Source organism: Pseudorasbora parva, chromosome 8 (genome assembly GCF_024679245.1).
Source record: "Pseudorasbora parva isolate DD20220531a chromosome 8, ASM2467924v1, whole genome shotgun sequence".
Classification (NCBI taxonomy): domain Eukaryota; kingdom Metazoa; phylum Chordata; class Actinopteri; order Cypriniformes; family Gobionidae; genus Pseudorasbora; species Pseudorasbora parva.
The window spans coordinates 29,143,727-29,165,357 of NC_090179.1; the positions used below are offsets into that span (position 1 = coordinate 29,143,727).

The following is a 21,631-nucleotide window of genomic DNA, read 5'->3' on the forward strand; positions in this document are numbered from 1 at the left end:
CATACCCTCTAGGTAGATATCAGAGAACAATTTAACATTGTTTCAACTCATTCTAGAGCATCTTTAAGCAGAAATAATAAAAAATAAATAAAGGAGCTGCTTCAATCCACTTGCAAGTAAAAGTGTTGACTTTGTGAATATGCATTTCTGTTTGGAAGCCAAAGTGATTTCACCTTTTCCTGGACATCCTGTTTCTCCTTCATGGCCTCCTCCAGCTGGGCTTGCAGGTCACTGATCTGGGCCAGGTTCTGTGAGGACTGAACAAGAACACAACCAAGAGGGGTCAGAGTCTTCTCTCTCTCTCTCTCTCTCTCTCTCTCACACACACACACACACACACACACACACACACACACACACACACACACACACACACACACACACACACACACACACACACACACACACACGTTTGTTTTTGTAAAATGTGGGGGCAATTCTACAGGTGCAATGGTTTTTATACTGTACAAAACATATTTTCTCTCCCCCTATACTGCCCCTGCCTCTAAACCTACCCATCACAGGAAACATTCTGGATTTTTACTTTCTCAATTCTGTATGATTTATGAGCATTTTGAAAAATGTCCTCATATTTCACCCTCTCCTTGTAATACCTATGTCATTAAACATTTGTGTCCTGATATTTTTTACAAAAAAAGCACACACACACACACACACACACACACACACATGATCCGTGAGTATGCTATTGAAGCTTCAATATTTAGTTTCACAGAATAAAACAATTTAAAAGATAACTGCAACATTGTATCTCACAATTGTGTTCACATCTTGCAATTCTGACTTTTATAAAGAGAAATGCTATTACATTTTTTATAAAGGTGGACATCCAGTATCTCAATTAACCAGCAAAATAGTTTATTATCCTTCATTTAACTGGTGTATACTGTCCTATATATCATTAAAAAAACAGCATGGAGTGCACAGTGGAAGTGGGAAATATGCATGATGGCATGTTATTTTGGTGATATATCTTACACAGCACATTGCAAACCATTTAGCTGCTGACAGACAAGCAATCTTATGGTCTGTTAATGACATCTCACAAAAAATGGCAGCAATAAATGGCATGCTAACAGAAGCATAAGTAAAATGTAGCCTCAAATGGAATATGAATGCCTCAAGAATGAATGTGGCTGCATTTTAAAACCTGATATACCCACAAATGAACCATAGAACTGGTGAAGTAAACCCAAGGGAACAGAGATGTTCCATTGGAGAGGATCTGTTTACTTAGAATCTGTGGAGAAATATCACTCATCTGTACATTGCTGCCATAGCAGCAAGCTGTGTTTAAAACACTCTTAATGACAATCAACCCACACACTCAAATAAATGACAATCGCTCCAGTGACACTTTCCCACTGGCACGAACGACCAATCAAAGGCAGAAATACAAAGTGGTCCATCTGCACACACTAAATGATGCTGTAGATTTGATTTGCATGATTAAAGTACCGGTATGTTGCTTAGAAAAAGCAATGAATCATACTGGAAAATGTCAGATATGTTGGTAGCATGCAATACGCTCAGTGTCAAAAAATACATTATTGAAAAGGACAATACAACTGTGAACATGCTTTTTAGCCCTTTTTCACAATGCTGTGATTGCTTTGAACGCGGAAACCTGTTAAATATGTTCACCCCAATGAGTACACTGCTTTTATTTTGCGGCGTGCAAATACTTTACAATTTATATTCAATGAGCTCAATAAAAATAAAACTGTTATATATTTTCTAGCAGTGAGGCTGCGAATTGCAACTGCCTACCACCCACCCCTCCCTTTCGAAGCACACAGGGAAGCTACAGTGGCCGACACAGGACAAAGACGTCTGAGACAGCAGAGAGTAGCTAGCCACTCTGTAGAGCAGTTTGTCTGTTTATGGCTACTGTAAAAACATGACAGCGCAAAACGGTGACTTCACTGTAAGGGGAATCGTGGTGTATGTAGATAGAAATGACTCATTCTAAGGTAATAAAAACATAACGGTTCATTATGTAAGGTCTTTATACACCACTGAAAACATAGTCATGTATATTATATAAAATTTCTGTCAGCAGATCATGTATATGTACTTTACGTTTGAATTGACATGTGCAGACACATCTACTGTGTGATGATGAGAGAAAGGCTCTGTACAGAGATGAGTGCTGGAGAGAGTTACCTGGGCAACGGCGGCTTTGTGTTTCTTCATGAGTTCATTCATGTCCTCCTGGTCCTCTTCCATGCGAGACTGCAGGTCATTCTTCTCCCTCTGCAAACGACTCAGCTGCTCTTCAAGCTGCACAGGAAACAAACAATAGAATAAGATAAAGACAAATATGACTGCAAATTGAAACAGGAAAATAAAGGCTGAGAAATAAAATAAAAACACTGATAGAAATGCTTGACAATGTTGGCAAGTTCATATTTTCAAGTTAACATTCAAAACCCATTTTACTTTGCTAAAATTAAAATCAATTAATTTGTAACAATGATTCAATAATTGTTTTAGATTAATGGACCACAGACTGCTGTGATGACGTGTTTCCACAGTTATCAATACCGTATATATTCTAAATATAATTACTATATGAACTTTAACTTTTTTTAATACAAATTCATTACACTATACTTTGTGTTTAATTTATTGTAATGATGGATTTAACAAACAAAAAAAATTAATTAACTTTGTGTTTCTAATACAATAGCTTAGGGAGTGACGGTAAATTTGACATATTTCTCTCTTCTGTCTGCTGTAATCAATATCTTGTTTTCCCCCCGTTTTTCTGGAAGTTGTTGAGTCTATCACAGATTTTTCTTTTGCTATTGGTGCAAATGAAAATGCAAAGACTCTTGCTTTCTGACCCAGAACTATAAAAAGGGTCCATTTTAGCTGTTTTTATTGATACAGACAGTCAAATTAAACCTAATTTTTTGTTTGAAACTGAAAGCCCGTCTCCTTCTAATTCCTTAAAGAGATAATTTTCCTGTCACCTTGTCACTAAACAGTAGCTGCTTGTATTGTATAAATCCCTGAGAACACAGCACCGTCTCCCAATTAGAGATGAACACTTCACTGCCTGCTCTGTCAAACAGTATCAGAGGTCTAACTCTATTCAATAATAATTACCTCAACAATACAAGCAGCTAATCTCAGAGGAATAACTTTCAAATGTGTATTAAAAGCACAAAATGTAGACATCACACATTACTAATGAAGTAGTGAGCATAAAAGCAGGAAATTAAATGATTTTGTAAAAACATCTGTAAGAAGGCAGCTCGCATTTTCTCCCACACTCCCTCTCTTTCACAAATCAATGCAGACAAATTCATTTTAAAGGGGTTACATTCTAAATTTTGTATTTGTTTACAAGATATGCACCAAAAACAGTCAGACAAGACAGCATCTGTTTAGAGTTTAGAGTACTGTTTCTTTATGAGTTCTATATGGAAATGACTGCTATTGTGATTGGCTAATCGCTCTGAAAATTAGATTCAGCAAGGACACATTAAATTGATCAAAAGTGACGGTTAATTAATTTATAATGCTTATATTAGAAGTTATATAATAATAATAATGTAATATATATACAGTATAATATAATAGTACTGCTTTTGATTGAATAAATTCAGCCTTGGTGAGAGACTTCTTTTAACAAAAATCTTACTGATTGCAAACTCTGGAATGGTAGTGTAAGCTTGTGCTTATGAAAACAATATTATGATGATTTCTCAATAACACATTTTTTAAGTTTCCATAAATTATCTACATGGACTTGCTTTGCAGAAGTAGTTTTACAAATGAATGAAAATCCTGTTTTCCATTATGAGCTAACACAAGACACCGATAAAAGAGATATTTTATTCTGTACACTTCCATTCCACACCTTTAAACACTGTCTAGCAGGTGTATTGTATCAAACCTGTGTGTCACCTTCAAATCCTCTAGTGGAAATCTATGAACTCTCAGGGGGGAGGTTGGGGGTGACAGACAGACCTGAAGCTAATCAGATGGTGATCATGAACAGACCATTTATCACGGTCTTACTGATCAATGACAATATTCAAAAGAGAGACGGTTTTAGCAATAGCCACAAAAACACTCGACTGCGCCAAAACAATGCTTCAGCATGGCTATGGCTTTATAGAAAATTAAAATGTTCACTGCACCCTTCTGTCAGAGTGTCTCTTGCTCTAGAGAGCTGAGCAAATATGACAGGCGGTGATGACAAAAAAAAGAAAACAATATGGAGACAGCGTCAGGGGAACAGCATCTGCAGAATTTGGCTGCATCCGTCTCTCCTGATATCGCTTCATAATACGCTACAGTGAGGATACAATTACACAATTTTCTCAACGCTGAAATAATACTGAATCAATGTCAGAATTATTAAAGTGTAATGTATTTCACGGCGATACATCCTGTTCAAATTAGACCCGGGATCCGAAACGTGCCATTAAGGGCGGAAATCATTTCCTCGTGGTAAATAATTGAAATGACATTCTGGCTGCCACCTATGGTGGATGAAGACAGGTAATGTCTGTGCCCATGCCTCTGACTCTAATGTAAAAAGTATTTTTTTTAAATATATTTTTAAAATTAAGATTTATTCTTTTTTCAAACAGAGACAGGCTTACCGTCTGCTTGGATTTGGATATGTCGTCCATTTGGACATGGAGGTCCTCGATCTCTACTTCCATTGACTTTCGGGCTTTGACTGCAGCAGCGCATGTGAACTCTGATTCCTCAAGCTGTAAAGAGCACACGTGCAAACACGCATAAATAAAATGTATGTTTACTACTGGACCTTGTGTATGATGTGTTATCTACAGAACCCAGGGGAGCTGAGAAACAGACCTGGTTCTTGAGCTGAGCGATCTCTCTCTTGCTGGGAGCGTTGTTCTTCAGGTGGTCAAGCATGATCTGGGCGTCAGCCAGCAAGGCTTTTGTGCGCTTCAGATCCTTCCTCAGACGCTTCTCTGTCTCCACATCTCTGTGGCTCACCTGAAAACACCAAAGACAGTTTATATTCTCTTTCAGGGTCTTTAAAGAAAATCTTTAAGCTTAAAAAAGGACAAGCCAAAAGTCAAGCAATAGTTTTTAGTTTTAGTTTACGCCATGAACATTATTATTTTCCATAATTATTTGCTGCTTGCATCTGTTTATCTGTTGCATTTGGTATTAGATTTAGGGGTATTTTCATTACAGGAGACATTTTATTATTTTTATTTAAAAAAAATGGATGTAGAGTGCAAAAATAAATTAATTAGCATTTTTGGTCCATGATTTACAGAAAGACGTTAAAATCAAAATAACAATATCAAAATGCTGATTTTCTGCTCAATAAATATTTATGATTATTATCAATGTTAAAAACATTATATTGTTATATTGCTTATAATTGTGTGGAAACCGTGATACAGTTTTGAATATTATAATATATATTTAGATGAACAGAACGTTTAGGAGAGTGGCATTTATTTGAGATAAACATTTTATAATATTATAAATGCATTACTGTAAATTGAATGCCTTCTTTTTGAATAAAAGTATTAATTTCTTTTACAGACCCCATATTTTTTGAATGGTACTGTATCTGCTAAAGGAGCACACTTATACATGACTAAAACCTACATATCAAATGCATTTCATACACTATATATTAAATCATATTTTATTTTAGTTCTATAGCAAGTTTGATGAGTGCTGTACCTGCTCCTGGGCGCTCATCAGTTTGGCTTCAAGGTCTCTCCTCTCCCGCAAGACCTTCTGCTTGTCTTCATACTCCTCCTCCAGCTGTACCTCCATTTGCTTGAGCTGCTCACACACACACACACAAAACAAAGTAAGAGAACATCATGGAGGGCTTAGTGAAGTAGCTTTGCCCTGAAGAGTCAATCCAATTATATACTATCATTCCAGACATATAAACACATTCCCTAAATGTGTCTTTAGATGCTTCTGAGCACCTTCAAGTGTCAATCAAGGGACTCGGTTGTGAGAAAGAAGGGTAATTATAGGATGCACTGTACTGGCAGCTTGATTGGTTAAGTGGAGAGGAGGGAAAGGTGAAATATACGTGAGGAAAATAAAACAGGCCCATGAATTATACATCAAAACAAAACTCAATGAGTTCAGCTTATCTGCACCTCCGCGGCAAAGACACTCCACAAACGCGAAGTCGCTATCTGCAACATGAGCTAGTTGAACAATGCTGAATGAAAATTCTTATTCACCACATGGCCGAATATGTCTTGTTTATTTATGTTGTACAGAAAGCAAAGCGAGCTCTGCATAAGAACTGAACATCAGCAATTAAAATGTTATAAATTGAACATGCTTGAATTTCTGAAACCAATTGTAAAGTATTCTGGGCATGTAGTTCTGAGTGGTGTTAGCTGGTGACTTTTACTTTAAGTAAAAAGTTGCTCTGGCTGAACGTGCAAAGGAGCTTTAGAAGCCAGGGGGAAAAAAAATCTGTCTTGGTTTGCCATAATTCTCACATTTTCTTGTGATTTTGGCATCATAAAAAGATTTTCTGAGATAAACAATTCTGTAGTGATCTAAACATAACAAAAGTTGGTTTGTGAAGATTGTGACTCAAAAGTAGCTTTACATTTATGCTATTACAATAAAATAATTTTTAACAGGTTTTTTTGTAATGCATTATTTTACAGTGTACGGTGTATATTATTTCCCTATATACTTACATTTACCTTACTTTAAGACTGATATTAGAGTATACATATTATTAATGATTTTAGTGTATATAGTGTAAAATTGTAGAGCTGCATGTAAAAGAAAACGATTATTAAATAGTAATAATAAAAATGTACAAATAATTTACAATAATAGTTACAAGCAGCTCTACAAAATAATTGCACATTAAGGATATTAAGGAAAGAAAGAAAGAAAGAAAGAAAGAAAGAAAGAAAGTAAGAAAGAAAGAAAGAAAGAAAGAAAGAAAGAAAGAAAGAAAGAAAGAAAGAAAGAAAGAAAGAAAGAAAGAAAGAAAGAGAAAGAAAGAAAGCGCTTCTTTATATAAAATAATTCGTGTAAAATAATGAAAATATCATACAACAATTCTAACATGCCAAAGGTTGCCTTGACTATTAGCAGTGGTTTATTTGTTTTATAGTGATTGGTGGATGTATCGTACCTTCTTGCTGCAGGACTGTCTGATCTCCTCCACCTCGTCGTCTTTGCTCTCTATCTCTTTTGAATGCGTCTGTCTCAGTCTCTCCATCTCCATCTCCAGACGGAGCTTGGCCTGCAGGTCACAACATCAACATCTCATTGAATACAAATCTACACCTTCTGCAAGCACGCATGCACTGAAACACAGCTGAACACACGACATGTGCATACAGATGCATATGCAAAATATCCCCGCCGCACAGGCCAATAAAACTCTTCTTAATTATTATTATAATGTATGCAGACTGTGAGGATTGACAGTTTCTTCATACTGACGCATCAGCTGAATCTACATGAATTAGCATATTCCCCATGACAGGTGAAAATTGTGTGCATGGAGAATATGCATCATTCCAAGAAATAATACATTAAACATCAGGCAGCTCAATCCAACATACTGTATATATCCTCATGAAATGATATATGGCTGGTCAGAGTGTGACTTTAGTTCACTTTGCAACTGTTTTGTCTTCACACACTGTATCGGTGAAGTTAAAAAAGTCCCCACCAAGATAGAAAAAAAAAAAATGTGATCGTGTATACGTGTACGTGTTTATTACCTGCTCCAGCATCTGAATGGTTCCAGCCTGCTCATCGAGTTCTTCTTCTTGATCTTTAACCTTAGCCTCAAGGTCACGAAGCTGCTTTTTAACCTTGGCCAACGACGCCTCGTCCTTTGACTCCTGTGAGTTCAGATCTTGAAGCTCTGCCTCCAATTGCTCCAGCTTCAGATTGACAGCACATATCTCCAGATCCTTATCCTGAGAGCAGAGAGAAAACTCATTTAGAACAACATAGTCTAGACTCAGCACACACAGACACATGTACGTCACAGCCAGGAAAAGTCTAAGTGAGAGACAACAAAAGAAGATGATATAAGAGAGGTTGCTGACCTCCAGTTGTTGTCTAAGGCTGAACACTTCCCCGGTCAGCATGTCTTTCTCTCTACTCAGCTTCTCCCGTTGACTCTTTTCTCGCTGCACCTCCTCCTGAGCCTGAGTCTGCTCTGAGTCAAACCTGCATGCATATAAAAAAACACACCATCAACAAGTTTAATCTCAGAAAAGAGGAAACAGAAGTACAAAGTCCTTTTCCAGAGGCTTTACACTCTCTGTTCCTATGTGGTGGAATGAGCTGCCATCTTCCACCCAATCTACTTGATTGTTTGAGATGGTCCTCAATGTCACTTTGTATAAAAACGTAAATATTAAATGTAAAAATCTACAAAGACTTTTCTGCAATTAGATGGTAACAGCCATGATATTTGCCACTTTGACATTATTGCACCAGCCAGTAACGTGGCGTGTGTAAATGGGATTGTTCACCCAAAAGATCCTTTACTCATCCTCACGTCGTTCCAAACTTTCTTTAAAAAAAAAAGAAGATATTTTGAAGCATGTTGGTAACCAAACTGTTTTGGTTATACATTTAACTTCGGCTGACATTTCTCAAAATATCTTGTTTTATGTTTTACAAAAGAAAGACAATCATATAGGTTAAGAGTGACATGAGGGTGAGTAAATGATGACAGAATTTTTAAATTTGGGTGAACATCCCTTTAACCTGCCAAGAAGACAAATTCTTCAGAAAAGATGTCAACTGATAATTTATTTTAATATTATCATTTATCAAATAAATAAATACCCCCCCCCCCACATACTTTGAATAAAAATAGAATAAAAAAAGAAAGGAAAAACTACTATGTGTTGACAATGACAGTGTATAGGATTTTTCCTAATTTAAATTTTAATCAAAATATTTAATATTGCATATTTTAATAAGTGTATACTATTTGCTGCCATTAGACTGCATTATCTGCATATCTGATTGAGTAATATCGGTTTCAATAATTGAAAAATCCCATATTAGTTGACCATTAGTCAAATGACTGTATTTACAATGCAATAGCTAAAGGCAATCGCTTATTTCTAATCACACTAAACACGGTAATTAAAGCACAAGTCTAATGACAAAAAACATTTAAAAAAAACATACCTCCTTTTCCTAAAATTGTTAAGCATAGCAGAGTGTTGAGAAACTAAAACTCCTCTAAGCCTTACTGTATTGTGTGTGACGCGTGTGTCAGGAGGGGCATTAGTGGAAAGCGTTCTGATTGGGTTAACTAAGTGGGCAACAATGTGTGAGGAGGGGGGAGTCGTGATGCTTTGGGGCAAATCGGTTCATTCTTTTTCTCTTTTTCTAGTTCTCTCTTTCGTTCTCCACCCCTCCTCTCACAGGCCCTGTTATGATCTCGTAAATGAGTCTTATGCAACTCTTCATGTTAATCCTAGCTCCACAGAGAATTGAAGGACCACTCTCCTTGCCCTCCCCCCATCCCTCCCAATGGCTAAATCTGCCGTCACCCTGAGCCTCAGGCCGATCATTACATTTAGAGTGGACTTTCACACATCCCGTCCGCAGTGACAGGCACAGCCTCTGCCTGTTTACTTGAGAGTCTAAAATGGCTTAGCTGTAGCACCTTTGCACAGTAACCACTGTCGTTCCGTTTAGGGCATGCCGCTAAGAGTAATGATAGTTATACAGATTTCATTTTAAGATGCTGGTTACTGAGGCACTGGTGAGCTACTCTTAAAGGTTTGTTCACACCATGGACAATAACTATAACTACTAAGTTTTGTTAATCATTCTAATTCTATGAGAATAGGGAAGACCAAACCACAACTATAACGACACAGAAGAGTGATATATTTGGATTATTTTTCCGTTGACAAACACTTAGAATCCAATCTGTGTTAAAGAGCTTGAGTATTTTAAGCATCAGACAACATAATTTTAGCACGTATTTATAATAAACCAAACTTTATCATCCATTGTAGTAGTTATCTTTATCGCTATCATTATTGGTGTGAATGAGCCTTAACAAAGCATCCAAATCAGGCAGGCAGCTCACGTATCCATCGTTACTGTGTGAAAATACATTTTTAATGTTTAACATCCTGGGTAAAAAAATAGATTTTATAATTAATCGTGATCTTCATTTTTTATATGGATTCTTAAAAAGATTCATATTATAAGACAAGAAATCATATTTGGTGAGGTGTGATAATCATAGTCGGCCGAGGTGTGAATTTGAGTTTGCAGTCTGTATGGAATTTGATTCAATAAAAAGATTAAAATAACAGTGTGAAACGGCTTGTATTGTTAGCAAACAAAACATACAACATTTTATTTTACAGTGTTTCTGTTAGAGTTAGGATTAACATGTTGCATGTATTTACTATAGTAATAACAGTCAATTTTGCATAATTACATGCAACTAACCCTCAACCAAACCCTAATTCTACCCTAACCGTAACGTAAGTACATGTTGTTATTAAAGGGGTACTTCAGCACTGGGAAGATGAATCTGTATTTAAACTGGGTCATTAATGTAGTAGAAATGTGAAATTATTTTTGAATTTGGTGCCTTTAGACTGAGAAAAGACAGAAAATGTAAATGTTGTCTCATGGGGATGAAAGACAACAATTCTTAGAATGCTTCGCTGCCCTGTGAGGGCACTCCCAAAGCCACCGCTACTAGATTACTGGATAATTTCCCCACTGTGTTAATTTTCATAAAATCAGTTCAGTTAGAGAACAGACAATTAAAAACACACAAGTGTCCCAGCACAAACGCTGCAGGAGACAGATTACATTCACCATCATGAATGAGCTGAATGAGCAGCAGTCATTCACAACGCGTGTTAAGTCTGGCGTGTTTTCAGTTCATGCCTTTGAAAGCTTAACTTTCATAGGAATTAATTTGAGGTTGAAACACTTACTTTGCTCCTCATAGCTCTGTTTACATGAATGCCTGCAGCTGTGAGCTGAGCTGTGAGTGTGAGCCCATGCGTGGGTTGAAAACATGCGGAAATACAGGTCCTTCTCAAAAAATATGCATATTGTGATAAAGTTCATTATTTTCCATAATGTAATGATAAAAATGTAACTTTCATATATTTTAGTTTCATTGCACAACAACTGAAATATTTCAGGTCTTTTATTTTTGGCATACAGCTCATGAAAATCTCAAAAAAATAGCGCATTTCGTCCGACCAATAAAGAAAAGTGTTTTTAATACAAAAAAAGTCAACCTTCAAATAATTATGTTCAGTTCTGCACTCAATACTTGGTCGGGAATCCTTTTGCAGAAATGACTGCTTCAATGCGGCGTGGCATGGAGGCGATCAGCCTGTGGCACTGCTGAGGTGTTATGGAGGCCCAGGATGCTTCGATAGCGGCCTTAAGCTCATCCAGAGTGTTGGGTCTTGCGTCTCTCAACTTTCTCTTCACAATATCCCCTATGGGGTTCAGGTCAGGAGAGTTGGTAGGCCAAATGAGCATAGTAATACCATGGTCAGTAAACCATTTACCAGTGGTTTTGGCACTGTGAGCAGGTGCCAGGTCGTGATGAAAAACGAAATCTTCATCTCCATAAAGCTTTTCAGCAGATGGAAGCATGAAGTGCTCCAAAATCTCCTGATAGCTAGCTGCACTGACCCTGCCCTTGATAAAACACAGTGGACCAACACCAGCAGCTGACATGGCACCCCAGAACATCACTGACTGTGGGTACTTGACACTGGACTTCAGGCATTTTGGCTTTTCCAAGACTTCAGTCTTCAGTCTTCCTCTAGACTCTGGCACCTTGATTTCCGAATGACATGCAAAATTTGCTTTCATCTGAAAAAAGTACTTTGGACCACTGAGCAACAGTCCAGTGCTGCTTCTCTGTAGCCCAAAAGTGGCTTGACCTGGGGAATGCGGCACCTGTAGCCCATTTCCTGCACACGCCTGTGCACGGTGGCTCTGGATGTTTCTACTCCAGACTCAGTCCACTGCTTCCGCAGGTCCCCCAAGGTCTGGAATCGGTCCTTTTCCACAATCTTCCTCAGGGTCCGGTCACCTCTTCTCGTTGTGCAGTGTTTTTTGCCACACTTTTTCCTTCCCACAGACTTCCCACTGAGGGGCCTTGATACAGCACTCTGAGAACAGCCTATTCGTTCAGAAATTTCTTTCTGTGTCTTACCCTCTCGCTTGAGGGTTTCAATGATGGCCTTCTGGACAGGGTCGGGTCGGCAGTCTTAGCCATGATTGCGGTTTTGAGTAATGAACCAGGCTGGGAGTTTTTAAAAGCCTCAGGAATTTTTTGCAGGTGTTTAGAGTTAATTAGTTAATTCAGATGATTAAGTTAATAGCTCGTTTAGAGAACCTTTTCATGATATGGTAATTTTTTGAAATTTTGAGTTTTCATGAGTTGTATGCCAAAATCATCAGTTTAAAAAAAAAAAAAGACCTGAAATATTTCAGTTGGAGCGCAATGGAAATAAAATACATGAAATTTTAAATTTTTATCATTACATTATGGAAAATAATGAACTTTATCACAATATGCTAATTTTTTGAGAAGGACCTGTATCTCCCTCTGCTGGCTGTAGTCTTTAGACTCTGGCCAAAAATTCAACATACAACCAACAAAATATCTTGCTGCGCCATAAAGTGCTCCATAAGAGGTACAATTATCCATTATCTGGTCTGACTCACTTGCGCTGTTTCTTCTCCAGGTCATGGTTGCGGCTCTGCTGCCCTTCCAGGTGCAGTTTGGTGTCCTGCAGCTCAGCTGTCAGTCTCTGGCATTTCTTCTTCAGCTGCTGAGCCACACGCTGCACCTCTTCATTGTCCGCCTGCAGGTCTGTCAGCTAAACAAACAGATTCTCTGTGATTCTATACAGGTGGATCTGTCCAACCAGAGTGCGTCTTGTCTAGATGTGTGAGTTTCAGCTAATACATTCATGTTTGAGACAGTACATGCTGTTGTGTTGGACCACACTGACAATAAGAGTGAAGACTGAGTCTTTATGAGGTGTGTGTTTGTTTGGTAAAATAACAGCAGGGATGCACTTTTATTAAAATTACATAAAATCCCAATAAGCTGATAATTATTGTCATGTTATGGCTGATTACCGATAAATGGGTGATATTTTTTGTCTAAATAAAATTTAAATAAAACGTGAATTTGAAAAAAAAAAAATGTAAATGCTGTAAGTGAATTTAGGCATCAACACATTATAATGTGAAGCCTGAAAAGGGATATTTGTTTTTAATTTTTGCTAAAGGAAACGAGCAATTAATGGCCATTAAAATGTTGTAAAATAATATAGTCCGAGAACAGATATGGAACTGATATTGTGCATCACTATTTCACTTGAAGGCAGTGGCAAAGTGACCTGAGCTGTTAGCATTTAAAAAAATTGTGTTTGTATGATGTCCTTACCTTTCTCTCCAGCTGCCTCTTGTTTTGCTGCTCCACCTCTAGTTTGTCATCAAACTCTTGCTGGAGTCTCTTCTTGGTGAACTCGATCTCTCTGATGGCCCTCTCATACTTGAGCCTCCATTCTCCTCCTGAACAGAGTCCGTGATGATTAAGGCCGCACAGTTCATAGTGAGATGGCCTTGTGTGATTACTAAACTGCAAATTGCAGTGATTTCATTAAATAAATCTGTAAGTGCTTTAAAGCGAAGTGGTAGCACTCTGTTTTGTCTATTGCACATAGTCCAAGCACTCTACTTCAACTGGTTCAGTGCACTTGAAGTTCATAAAGCAATTTGGGATGTGAGATGTTTTTCATAATGCAGTTAAAATGACATTATTTGGAATCATAATTGCACTATGATTTTCAAGGTGAAACACATGGGTCAGATTAGTCCCTGGTCATTCCCTTAAGAGAGCCGAGGTTCAAACTCTGGACCTCTGCCATGCAGGGAAATTTCACTACCTTTTGATTGTGACTCTCAGTGAATTTCTAAGATATCTGATAAACTGGAAAAAAAGTTTTATACAATGAAAGCAGATGCTTTGCAGAGGCAAATGCTCTGAAACATAGATATGTGAGGTAGCTTTAGTGATGGGCATGAAGAGTGGAGCTGGTCCATGCCATGTTACCATTACAGAACGAACTGTAATAAATCAAATGTTCATGCCTTAGCATTGAGTCTCAGAGATCAGCTGTGTGACACCGAGGTGAGAACAAGCCGTCACCAGTCTGACGTGCATTAAAATGAGTTCTGTTCATGACAGCAGGGATTCTAATAAGAGCACTACTGAGTATTATCATGCTCAGGCTTCCACAGAGAACATGCTGCTCACCAATAGGAGAAAAAATAAGTAATTATTTTTCAATAAATTCATAGTGAAAGAAAGTTCTCAAAATATTGATCATTGATCATCAAACTCCAAACTAACTCAAAACCAAACTGAACCAGACAAGTTTTATTTTCCGTTAATTGTCTATTACATTTGCCATGTTATACCCAATTTTTTCCCCCCAAAAACTAAATACTATAATAAATACTAAATAAAAATATATATTTAAACTGAACCCTGTGATGCTAGCTGAATTTTCGGCATCATTACTCTAAATCTCATACTGATTTGGTGCTCAAAAATAATTTATTATTATTATTATTATTATTATTATTATTATTATTATTAATGTTAAAAAACAGTTGTGCTTAATATTAAGTTTTTTTAGGATTATTTGATGAATAGAAAGCATTTATTTAAAATAGAAATCTTTTAATACAGTATGTTAATTTGATGTTAGATAGATACAGTACAGGGCTCTACATTAAGCATGTTCATGAGCTTGTACTTCAGACAAGTAAATCGGTCATTCACTCTTTTTGTGTGCGTGTGTGTGTGTGTGTGTGGGGGGGGGGGGGTGACATATGAGGACACAAATGTGTATAATGACATGGGTATGACATAGGTATTACAAGAAGAGGGTGAAAAATGCTTTTCAAAATGCTTATAAATCATACAGGATGGTTTTGTTTTTTTTAAAGTAAAAATGCTGAATGTTGCCTGTGATGGGTAGGTTTAGGGGCAGGGGCAGTGTAAGGGGATAGAAAATACGGTTTGTACAGTATAAAAACCATTGTGCCTATGGAATGTCCCCATATATCACAAAAACATGTGTGTGTGTGTGTGTGTGTGTGTGTGTGTGTGTGTGTGTGTGTGTGTGTGTGTGTGTGTGAAAATATAATTTATTCTGAAGCAATATTCTTACCAGTGTTCAATCAACTTTGGCATATTTAAATCTGCATATTTGTGATATTTGTACTTTTTATAGAGGGCATTTTTCCCTAGTCTTATTTAATATAGACTACGCTTCAGCTTTCATATCATATTCTTAAATTTGATCTATACATTAAATTAAAATAAGACAATATAGGGCTGTTACCAATCAAACGCATTAAAGATTAAGTTATAAGATTTGAATTTTTGAATTATCAAATAAGAAATGTTGAAAAGTGTTTAAACACGAAACAGGTGACCATCTTAATGAGGGAGTCATTGAGTCATTTATTCAAACAATTCATTCAAATGGCTGAATCATTCATTTAACGCGTGAGACACGTTATGGTTCTGCTGATTTGTTGCTTGGAATCTTTGTTTGGAACTATTTTCGCTGCTAAAATAGAACAAAAACAGTCAATATTGCATCTAAAATGTAAGTGACTTAATGTTAATTAATTGTTTATGGAACTGTCATATGAAATCAGAGTCATTTTCATTGTGATGGTATTCAGGAAAACAGCACACTTGGTTTTGTGATGATGTTTAACTGTATCATGTTATAAATATAAATAATTCACATTTTAAATGTTTACCGCAGTTTCTCTGTGTGAGCAGCGCTCATTTGTTTCGATTTCTCATCGAGAAGGCTGCATCGAGGCTGCACGAGCGTCAACAGCGCGACCTTGTTACCGTCAGTTCATTATATATCTTATACTATTATCCACTCTTATCCACTTACACTAAATTAATGCAGAATCATTTTTGCATTTTGGTCATTCACTAGTTATTTTTTTGTTAATGGTGTTTTAATCCGCTTGTCCGTCGGGCAAGTAAAATTCTCTTTCACTTGTCCCTTCAAAAAATCCACTTGTCCTGGATAAGCGTTAATGTTGAGCCCTGCAGTATATAACTCACTGCAAAAAATGCTCTTCTTATTTAGTATTTTTTTGTTGTTTCCAGTCCAAATATCTAAAAAATCTGAAATCAAGATTAATGTACTAGATAAGTAAAATTACAAAAGATATATTTGCTTGTTTTCTGGGGAAAATAATAAAAATGAAGTGAGTTTTTGCTTAAAACGAGCAAAGTTTTCTGCCAACGGGGTGAGAAAAATAATCTTATTTCTGTTTGGGACAGAAACCAGATATCAATCAGAAATTTAGATTTTATTTTCAAGAAAACAAGAAAAAATATATAATGTTGTTTTACTTATCTAGTAAATGCATCTTGATGTAAGAATATTTAGATATTTGGACTGGAAACAACAAAAAATACTAAATAAGAAGAGCATTTTTTGCAGTACAGTTCTAAAAGCAAGGAACATGGATTTGTCTCTAATATTTGAAAAAAAATATTGCAACAATATTTTCCCTCTCTTTATGGAAAGTTCCAGAAGCAGAAGAGACAGGGATAGACGGAGAGAGAGCGCATGTTTGGTGCTTTCACTGCCCCCTGGCATTTCCATATAAACAGCTTAATGAGGAGCAGCAGCTCTGATGCTACAGATTATTTTCTCATTTGTCTGGAGGTGCCATGCTGAAATGCTCAGCACACCTGAACTCTTCCACTCACCAGAGAGTCATGGGCCATCAAACTCATGGAAATCCTCCCAGATAACCCTTCAATTCTGCCAAAATGATTCAGGAAGGCTCTGATAGTTTTTGCTCAAAGCTCAGCTATCATAAGGGAATCCCTTCACTAAGATCCCATTATGCATTTTATTCTAATCTTTCTATGTCCAAGAGATGATGTCACAAACTCACCGGTGTCATCGTCATCCATTTCACCGTTGAGCTCCGATGCGCGTATGAGCCGCGCCTCCATCACTTCCATCTCCATAGACTCCATCTGCTTCTTCATAGCGTCAAACTTGGCCTGAAACGCAAACACACACAGACGCAGAGCACATCATCTCTCTGTTCTGCAGGGAAATGCCCAGACCATCTGCTCACACAGGCCTAAGAGACACATAAAAACACAGAGTACACACACACACACCAGGCATACAGAGACAAATACCTGTAGTCTCCTGCTCACACACACTGTCTTTCACATGGATATTTAATATGAGATGACACAATTTGTATACGGCTCACGCTCTGCTGCATTGACTGCATTGTCTATGCTTTGGTGGAAAATATCTATTTCAGGCATGAGGAGATTCCTTACAGAAAACCATCAACTCAAACTCTATCTCTGTTCAGAAGTGTGTGCGCGTCTGTGTTACCTGTAGATCTTTCATATCTTTCTCTAGCCTCAGTCTCTCTGAGGTCTCGGACTCCAGCAGCTGTGAGGCAGACTCGCCTGTGTTGCGCTCATCGGCAAGTTCTGATGACAGTTCTGTGATCTGAAACGTACATATGATGAGCAAACATGGTGCGTACTTCCACTAGATGTGGCACACGTGCTCTGTTCAAACTTTACAGTAGTGTATGAGCTAATCTAACAAACATATGCAACACTTCACATCTATATCATCACTAACATATTTCACACAAGGAGGATAGCTTTTTGCTATTGTGTTTAGATAGTCATAGACACCCAGACCTCAGTCCGTCACTGTGTATGTGAAGGTGTGCTTTTGTACAGTGATGTAATATTAACATACATATAGTACCAACTTTTTGTAGAAATGTATTATGGATGCCTTAAAATTGACATATATAAATGTAAGAATGTATTATACTTCAGTTCAACAGAAATAAAACCCTAGATATGTCAAAATATTAATTTGCGCATTAGAGAATAATGCATGAATGTATTCTAAGATATTAGCCGTTAAGATATATAATCTAATAGTCATACACTTGAAGATGGTGCCAGTATTTTAATTGTAGTAATCTAATCTAATTTACTTTATTTTTTTGCTATTGCTGACACACTATTGCTTGACATTGCTGTAACCTGAATAATTTTACTATATAAAAATTTCATAATAAAAAAAAATCACATAATATAAATAATTTATACAATATACCAATTATATTAAATGTTATCATTTCAAATACATATTATTTAAATATATATTATTGTATTAAAATATGTATTATTGTTTTCTTCATTTCATTTTATGTCTGTTTTAATTTGTTAATATTTATAATATGTAATAAATAAAAGTGGTATGTTAATTAGCGTAACGTAGCGTAGTTGAGAATCGTGAATTTTCATTGGCATCATTTACTGAAACTTTGGTATGAATCACCCAACAAGTATGCATGCAACTTATATGCTCAAATTACTTTAGCATGATAAATATGTGAAAACAATAAAGTTTCTATAAATTGATTATGAACTGAATTCAAACACTAACCTTGCTTTCCAGTCGGTCACTATTGAGTCTCAACTCGTTCCTCTCCTTCTCCACTTTCTCCAGCCTCAACTTGAGCAGCTGAATTTCCTCCTAGACAATCAGAAAAACACAATAAGACAGACAGAAAGACAGGATGACAAGAAATCCAGCCGATATGTAAACGAATGACCACGGACAGTTACACATTTAGACACAATGACAGCTATTATATTTAGCGAAATATAGAGATAGACAGGTGAGATAAATTAGAAACTGTAACGGAATGACAGACAGGTAGAAAGCCTGCCCTCTTTGGAGCCTCTGCGTCTCTATTACCGCAAACCTCCTCCTACTTTCCTGAACTTTTCTTTTGCTAGCTTGAGAGAGCTGCAGGCTACAGCCAATCGGTTGCAGCTCTGAAGGCTGTTTGTGCAGAGGAGATAGTGACTCCGTGTTTGTTTTTTAAAAGCAGGCTGTTTGGAGGCAGTGTCAGCACCCTTCTGCCTCTCGCAGGAGCACGCCTGACTGCATGGCTACACAGCACTCAGCGGGACGCGGCCCAGCGGACGAAACGCGCATGTACGCGCACACACTCTGTGACATGCTAATGCACTCTCCCGCGGGAAGCAGAGTTGCTTTTGATCCAGCATACTACATAGGTAATGTATGCATACACACAAGCCTGCCACTCTCCACACACACACACATAAACACACACAGGACTCTACAAACACTTGGATTGAGGTGAAGCTGCAGAGACAGTAATCAAAGAGAAGGGCGATTTGGGTGCGACTGAGAGCTGCAGCTGAATTTGAGAGGTACCCCGCGGGGCAGAGAAACCGAGAGGGGCATTAAAAGCCACACAGATGGGCTTTGAATTCAGCTGTACTATTGTCAAAAGGCAAAATCTGTACATGACATGCCAAATTACAGCATTTGAAGTGGTTAGTGAAGATGACAGGTGCTTACGTCTTTGCCGCGGATCTGCTCCTCTGTCAGCTGAACCTCGATGAGTGGACGGACGGTGGTGAAAACCTTCCACCACGGCCAGCCCTTCACACCCCGGTTCTTCTTGATGTTTTTCTGGATGCAGCGGATTGCCAAGTCCTGGATCTGAAAAACAAGGACATTGTGTTTATGACTGTGTGTGTTTCCTACCGCTGTGCTAGTGAGAAATTGTCAGGTCTTTAGGTCTTGAGCTTGTGAAATACAGTAGTTCAAACCAATCAGAGCCCAGATGAACAAAAGCAGGGCTGTGTTTGGAGGCCCAGGGCCTCACAGTCAAAGAGCTTCCCTTGGGGGAACTAGCTCTGAATGGACCTTTTCAACTCTGAGATGTCCACAGTGCGGTCCGCAATAAGCCCGAGGGTGGGACTCTAAACTTCAGCGGATCCTAATGTTTACATTCTAAGAACCACTGAGAGGTATAATCAATATGAAGACCTAACAAAAGTTTGGTAACACTTTACAAGGTCTTTAAATAACATTAACTTACAGTGTGTGATACATTTTTTACAGTATTTATTCATCTTTGTTAATGTTAGTTATTAAAAATACTGTTCATTATTAGTTCATGCTAGCTCAGCTCCATTATAATAGTAACAGATACAACTTTTTCATTTTAATAATGTATAAGTGAGTGTTGGAAATCAACATAAATGTGTTACTGTCTTTTCACTGTTAGTTCATATTAATGAATGTACAGTAGTTAACTAATTGTTACATTGAGACATGTAATATTTCAATAGTCATGCAATAGTGAAGTCTTCGCCAGGCTGATTCAAACCGGAAACTCTTGAATCTTTTGAATGGTTCAATAAAATAAATCGACTCATATGGCACACATATATCATTTGGAATTTGAGAACTTACTTTGGAAACACTTCATTTTGATTTTCCGTTTCGAACATTTTGTTGACAATAACTTTGCAACTACATGTCAACTAACTTTCATTAGAGTAGAAGTAGACTGTCTGACATTTTACTAACTATAAGCAATATAATTATTCTAATCCTAACCCTACCAGTTTACAAATAGTTTATTACCAATCTAATGAGAGCACGTAGACATGAAGGTGCAACTTTACATATAGTCAACAGAATGTGTTAAAGGGACCATCAAAATAAAATGAAACCCTTACATTTTTAAAAATATTTTTGACATGGCAAGAACGTAGAGTCGTTGCACGGTGCGCAACCTGCTTATTTACACTCGACTCAAAGTTTGAATAATAAACGCTGCTCTACTTCATCAAAAGGAAGTTAATAAAGCTTACATACTCAACCTTAGCAAAACACCCATTACTGGTGTTGATCACAGGAAGAACAAACGCATTTTCTTCAAAGAGGCTGTCAGGAAGGCTATACAGAGGAGAGATTCTGGAGTTGTACCAACTGTGTAGAAATGCAGCTAGAAGCAAAAGCCCCAAGCCCCTTTGAGTAATTCAATTAAACTTCAATACTACTTGGCAGCTGATTTAAACCCTGCATAAGATTTACATGCTGCAGGAACAGGGACGATTCAAATAATAGCGGATTATCTATGTGCACCACAGCTCATTTGTCACGCTTTGACCATAACAAATACCACAAACAGCCATCTAAATAGCTTGTAAGAGACGGCGAAATCAGGAAGAGCTTCCTAATTAAAATGGCCGTCTGGAGGAAATGGTGCCTGTGAGCCCTGGGGCCTGGCAGGAGGAACGAAGTGTTATGTACGAACGGATGCGACGCCAACAAAGTAGGCCACAACCCCTCCAACAGGTGTGCGGTGTGAATTTGAATACGGATCAGCAGGTGGCATTCATCCGCACGTATGAACACAAGGACATTTGAGCGCACTCACACGTGACTGCGAGGGCACCTGTTCACACTCGGAATGAAACTTGTGTCTTAAGGCAATGAGTTAATTAGACAGACGATTGGCATTTGTGATATTCCCAGCTCCCTCTAGTGTCGTTTCCATTGAACGTCAAAAAAAATTCGGAAGGAGCAGGCCGTTGTGCTTCAAAGGAGCCCACGTGGAGTTCTCTGTTCAGGCGCCCCCCAACAGAGACAAC

At 37.6% G+C, this 21,631-nt stretch overlaps 1 protein-coding gene across 11 annotated transcripts in view; it reads right to left on the reverse strand.

Moving 5' to 3' along the window:
- The window catches only part of myo18ab (myosin XVIIIA b), a 120,572-nt gene that overhangs the window by 16,625 nt on the left and 82,316 nt on the right, over positions 1-21,631 (reverse strand). For all 11 annotated transcript variants that reach the window (XM_067450682.1, XM_067450683.1, XM_067450684.1 and 8 more), the window contains 14 exons: positions 19,542-19,685; positions 18,594-18,683; positions 17,511-17,630; positions 17,047-17,158; positions 13,478-13,605; positions 12,748-12,902; positions 8,097-8,220; positions 7,764-7,964; positions 7,166-7,276; positions 5,719-5,823; positions 4,864-5,010; positions 4,644-4,757; positions 2,188-2,304; positions 174-257 (listed from right to left, as the gene is read on the reverse strand). In XM_067450682.1, coding sequence (XP_067306783.1) covers positions 174-257; positions 2,188-2,304; positions 4,644-4,757; positions 4,864-5,010; positions 5,719-5,823; positions 7,166-7,276; positions 7,764-7,964; positions 8,097-8,220; positions 12,748-12,902; positions 13,478-13,605; positions 17,047-17,158; positions 17,511-17,630; positions 18,594-18,683; positions 19,542-19,685 — 1,752 coding nt within the window. The remainder of the gene's footprint in view (positions 1-173; positions 258-2,187; positions 2,305-4,643; positions 4,758-4,863; positions 5,011-5,718; positions 5,824-7,165; positions 7,277-7,763; positions 7,965-8,096; positions 8,221-12,747; positions 12,903-13,477; positions 13,606-17,046; positions 17,159-17,510; positions 17,631-18,593; positions 18,684-19,541; positions 19,686-21,631) is intronic.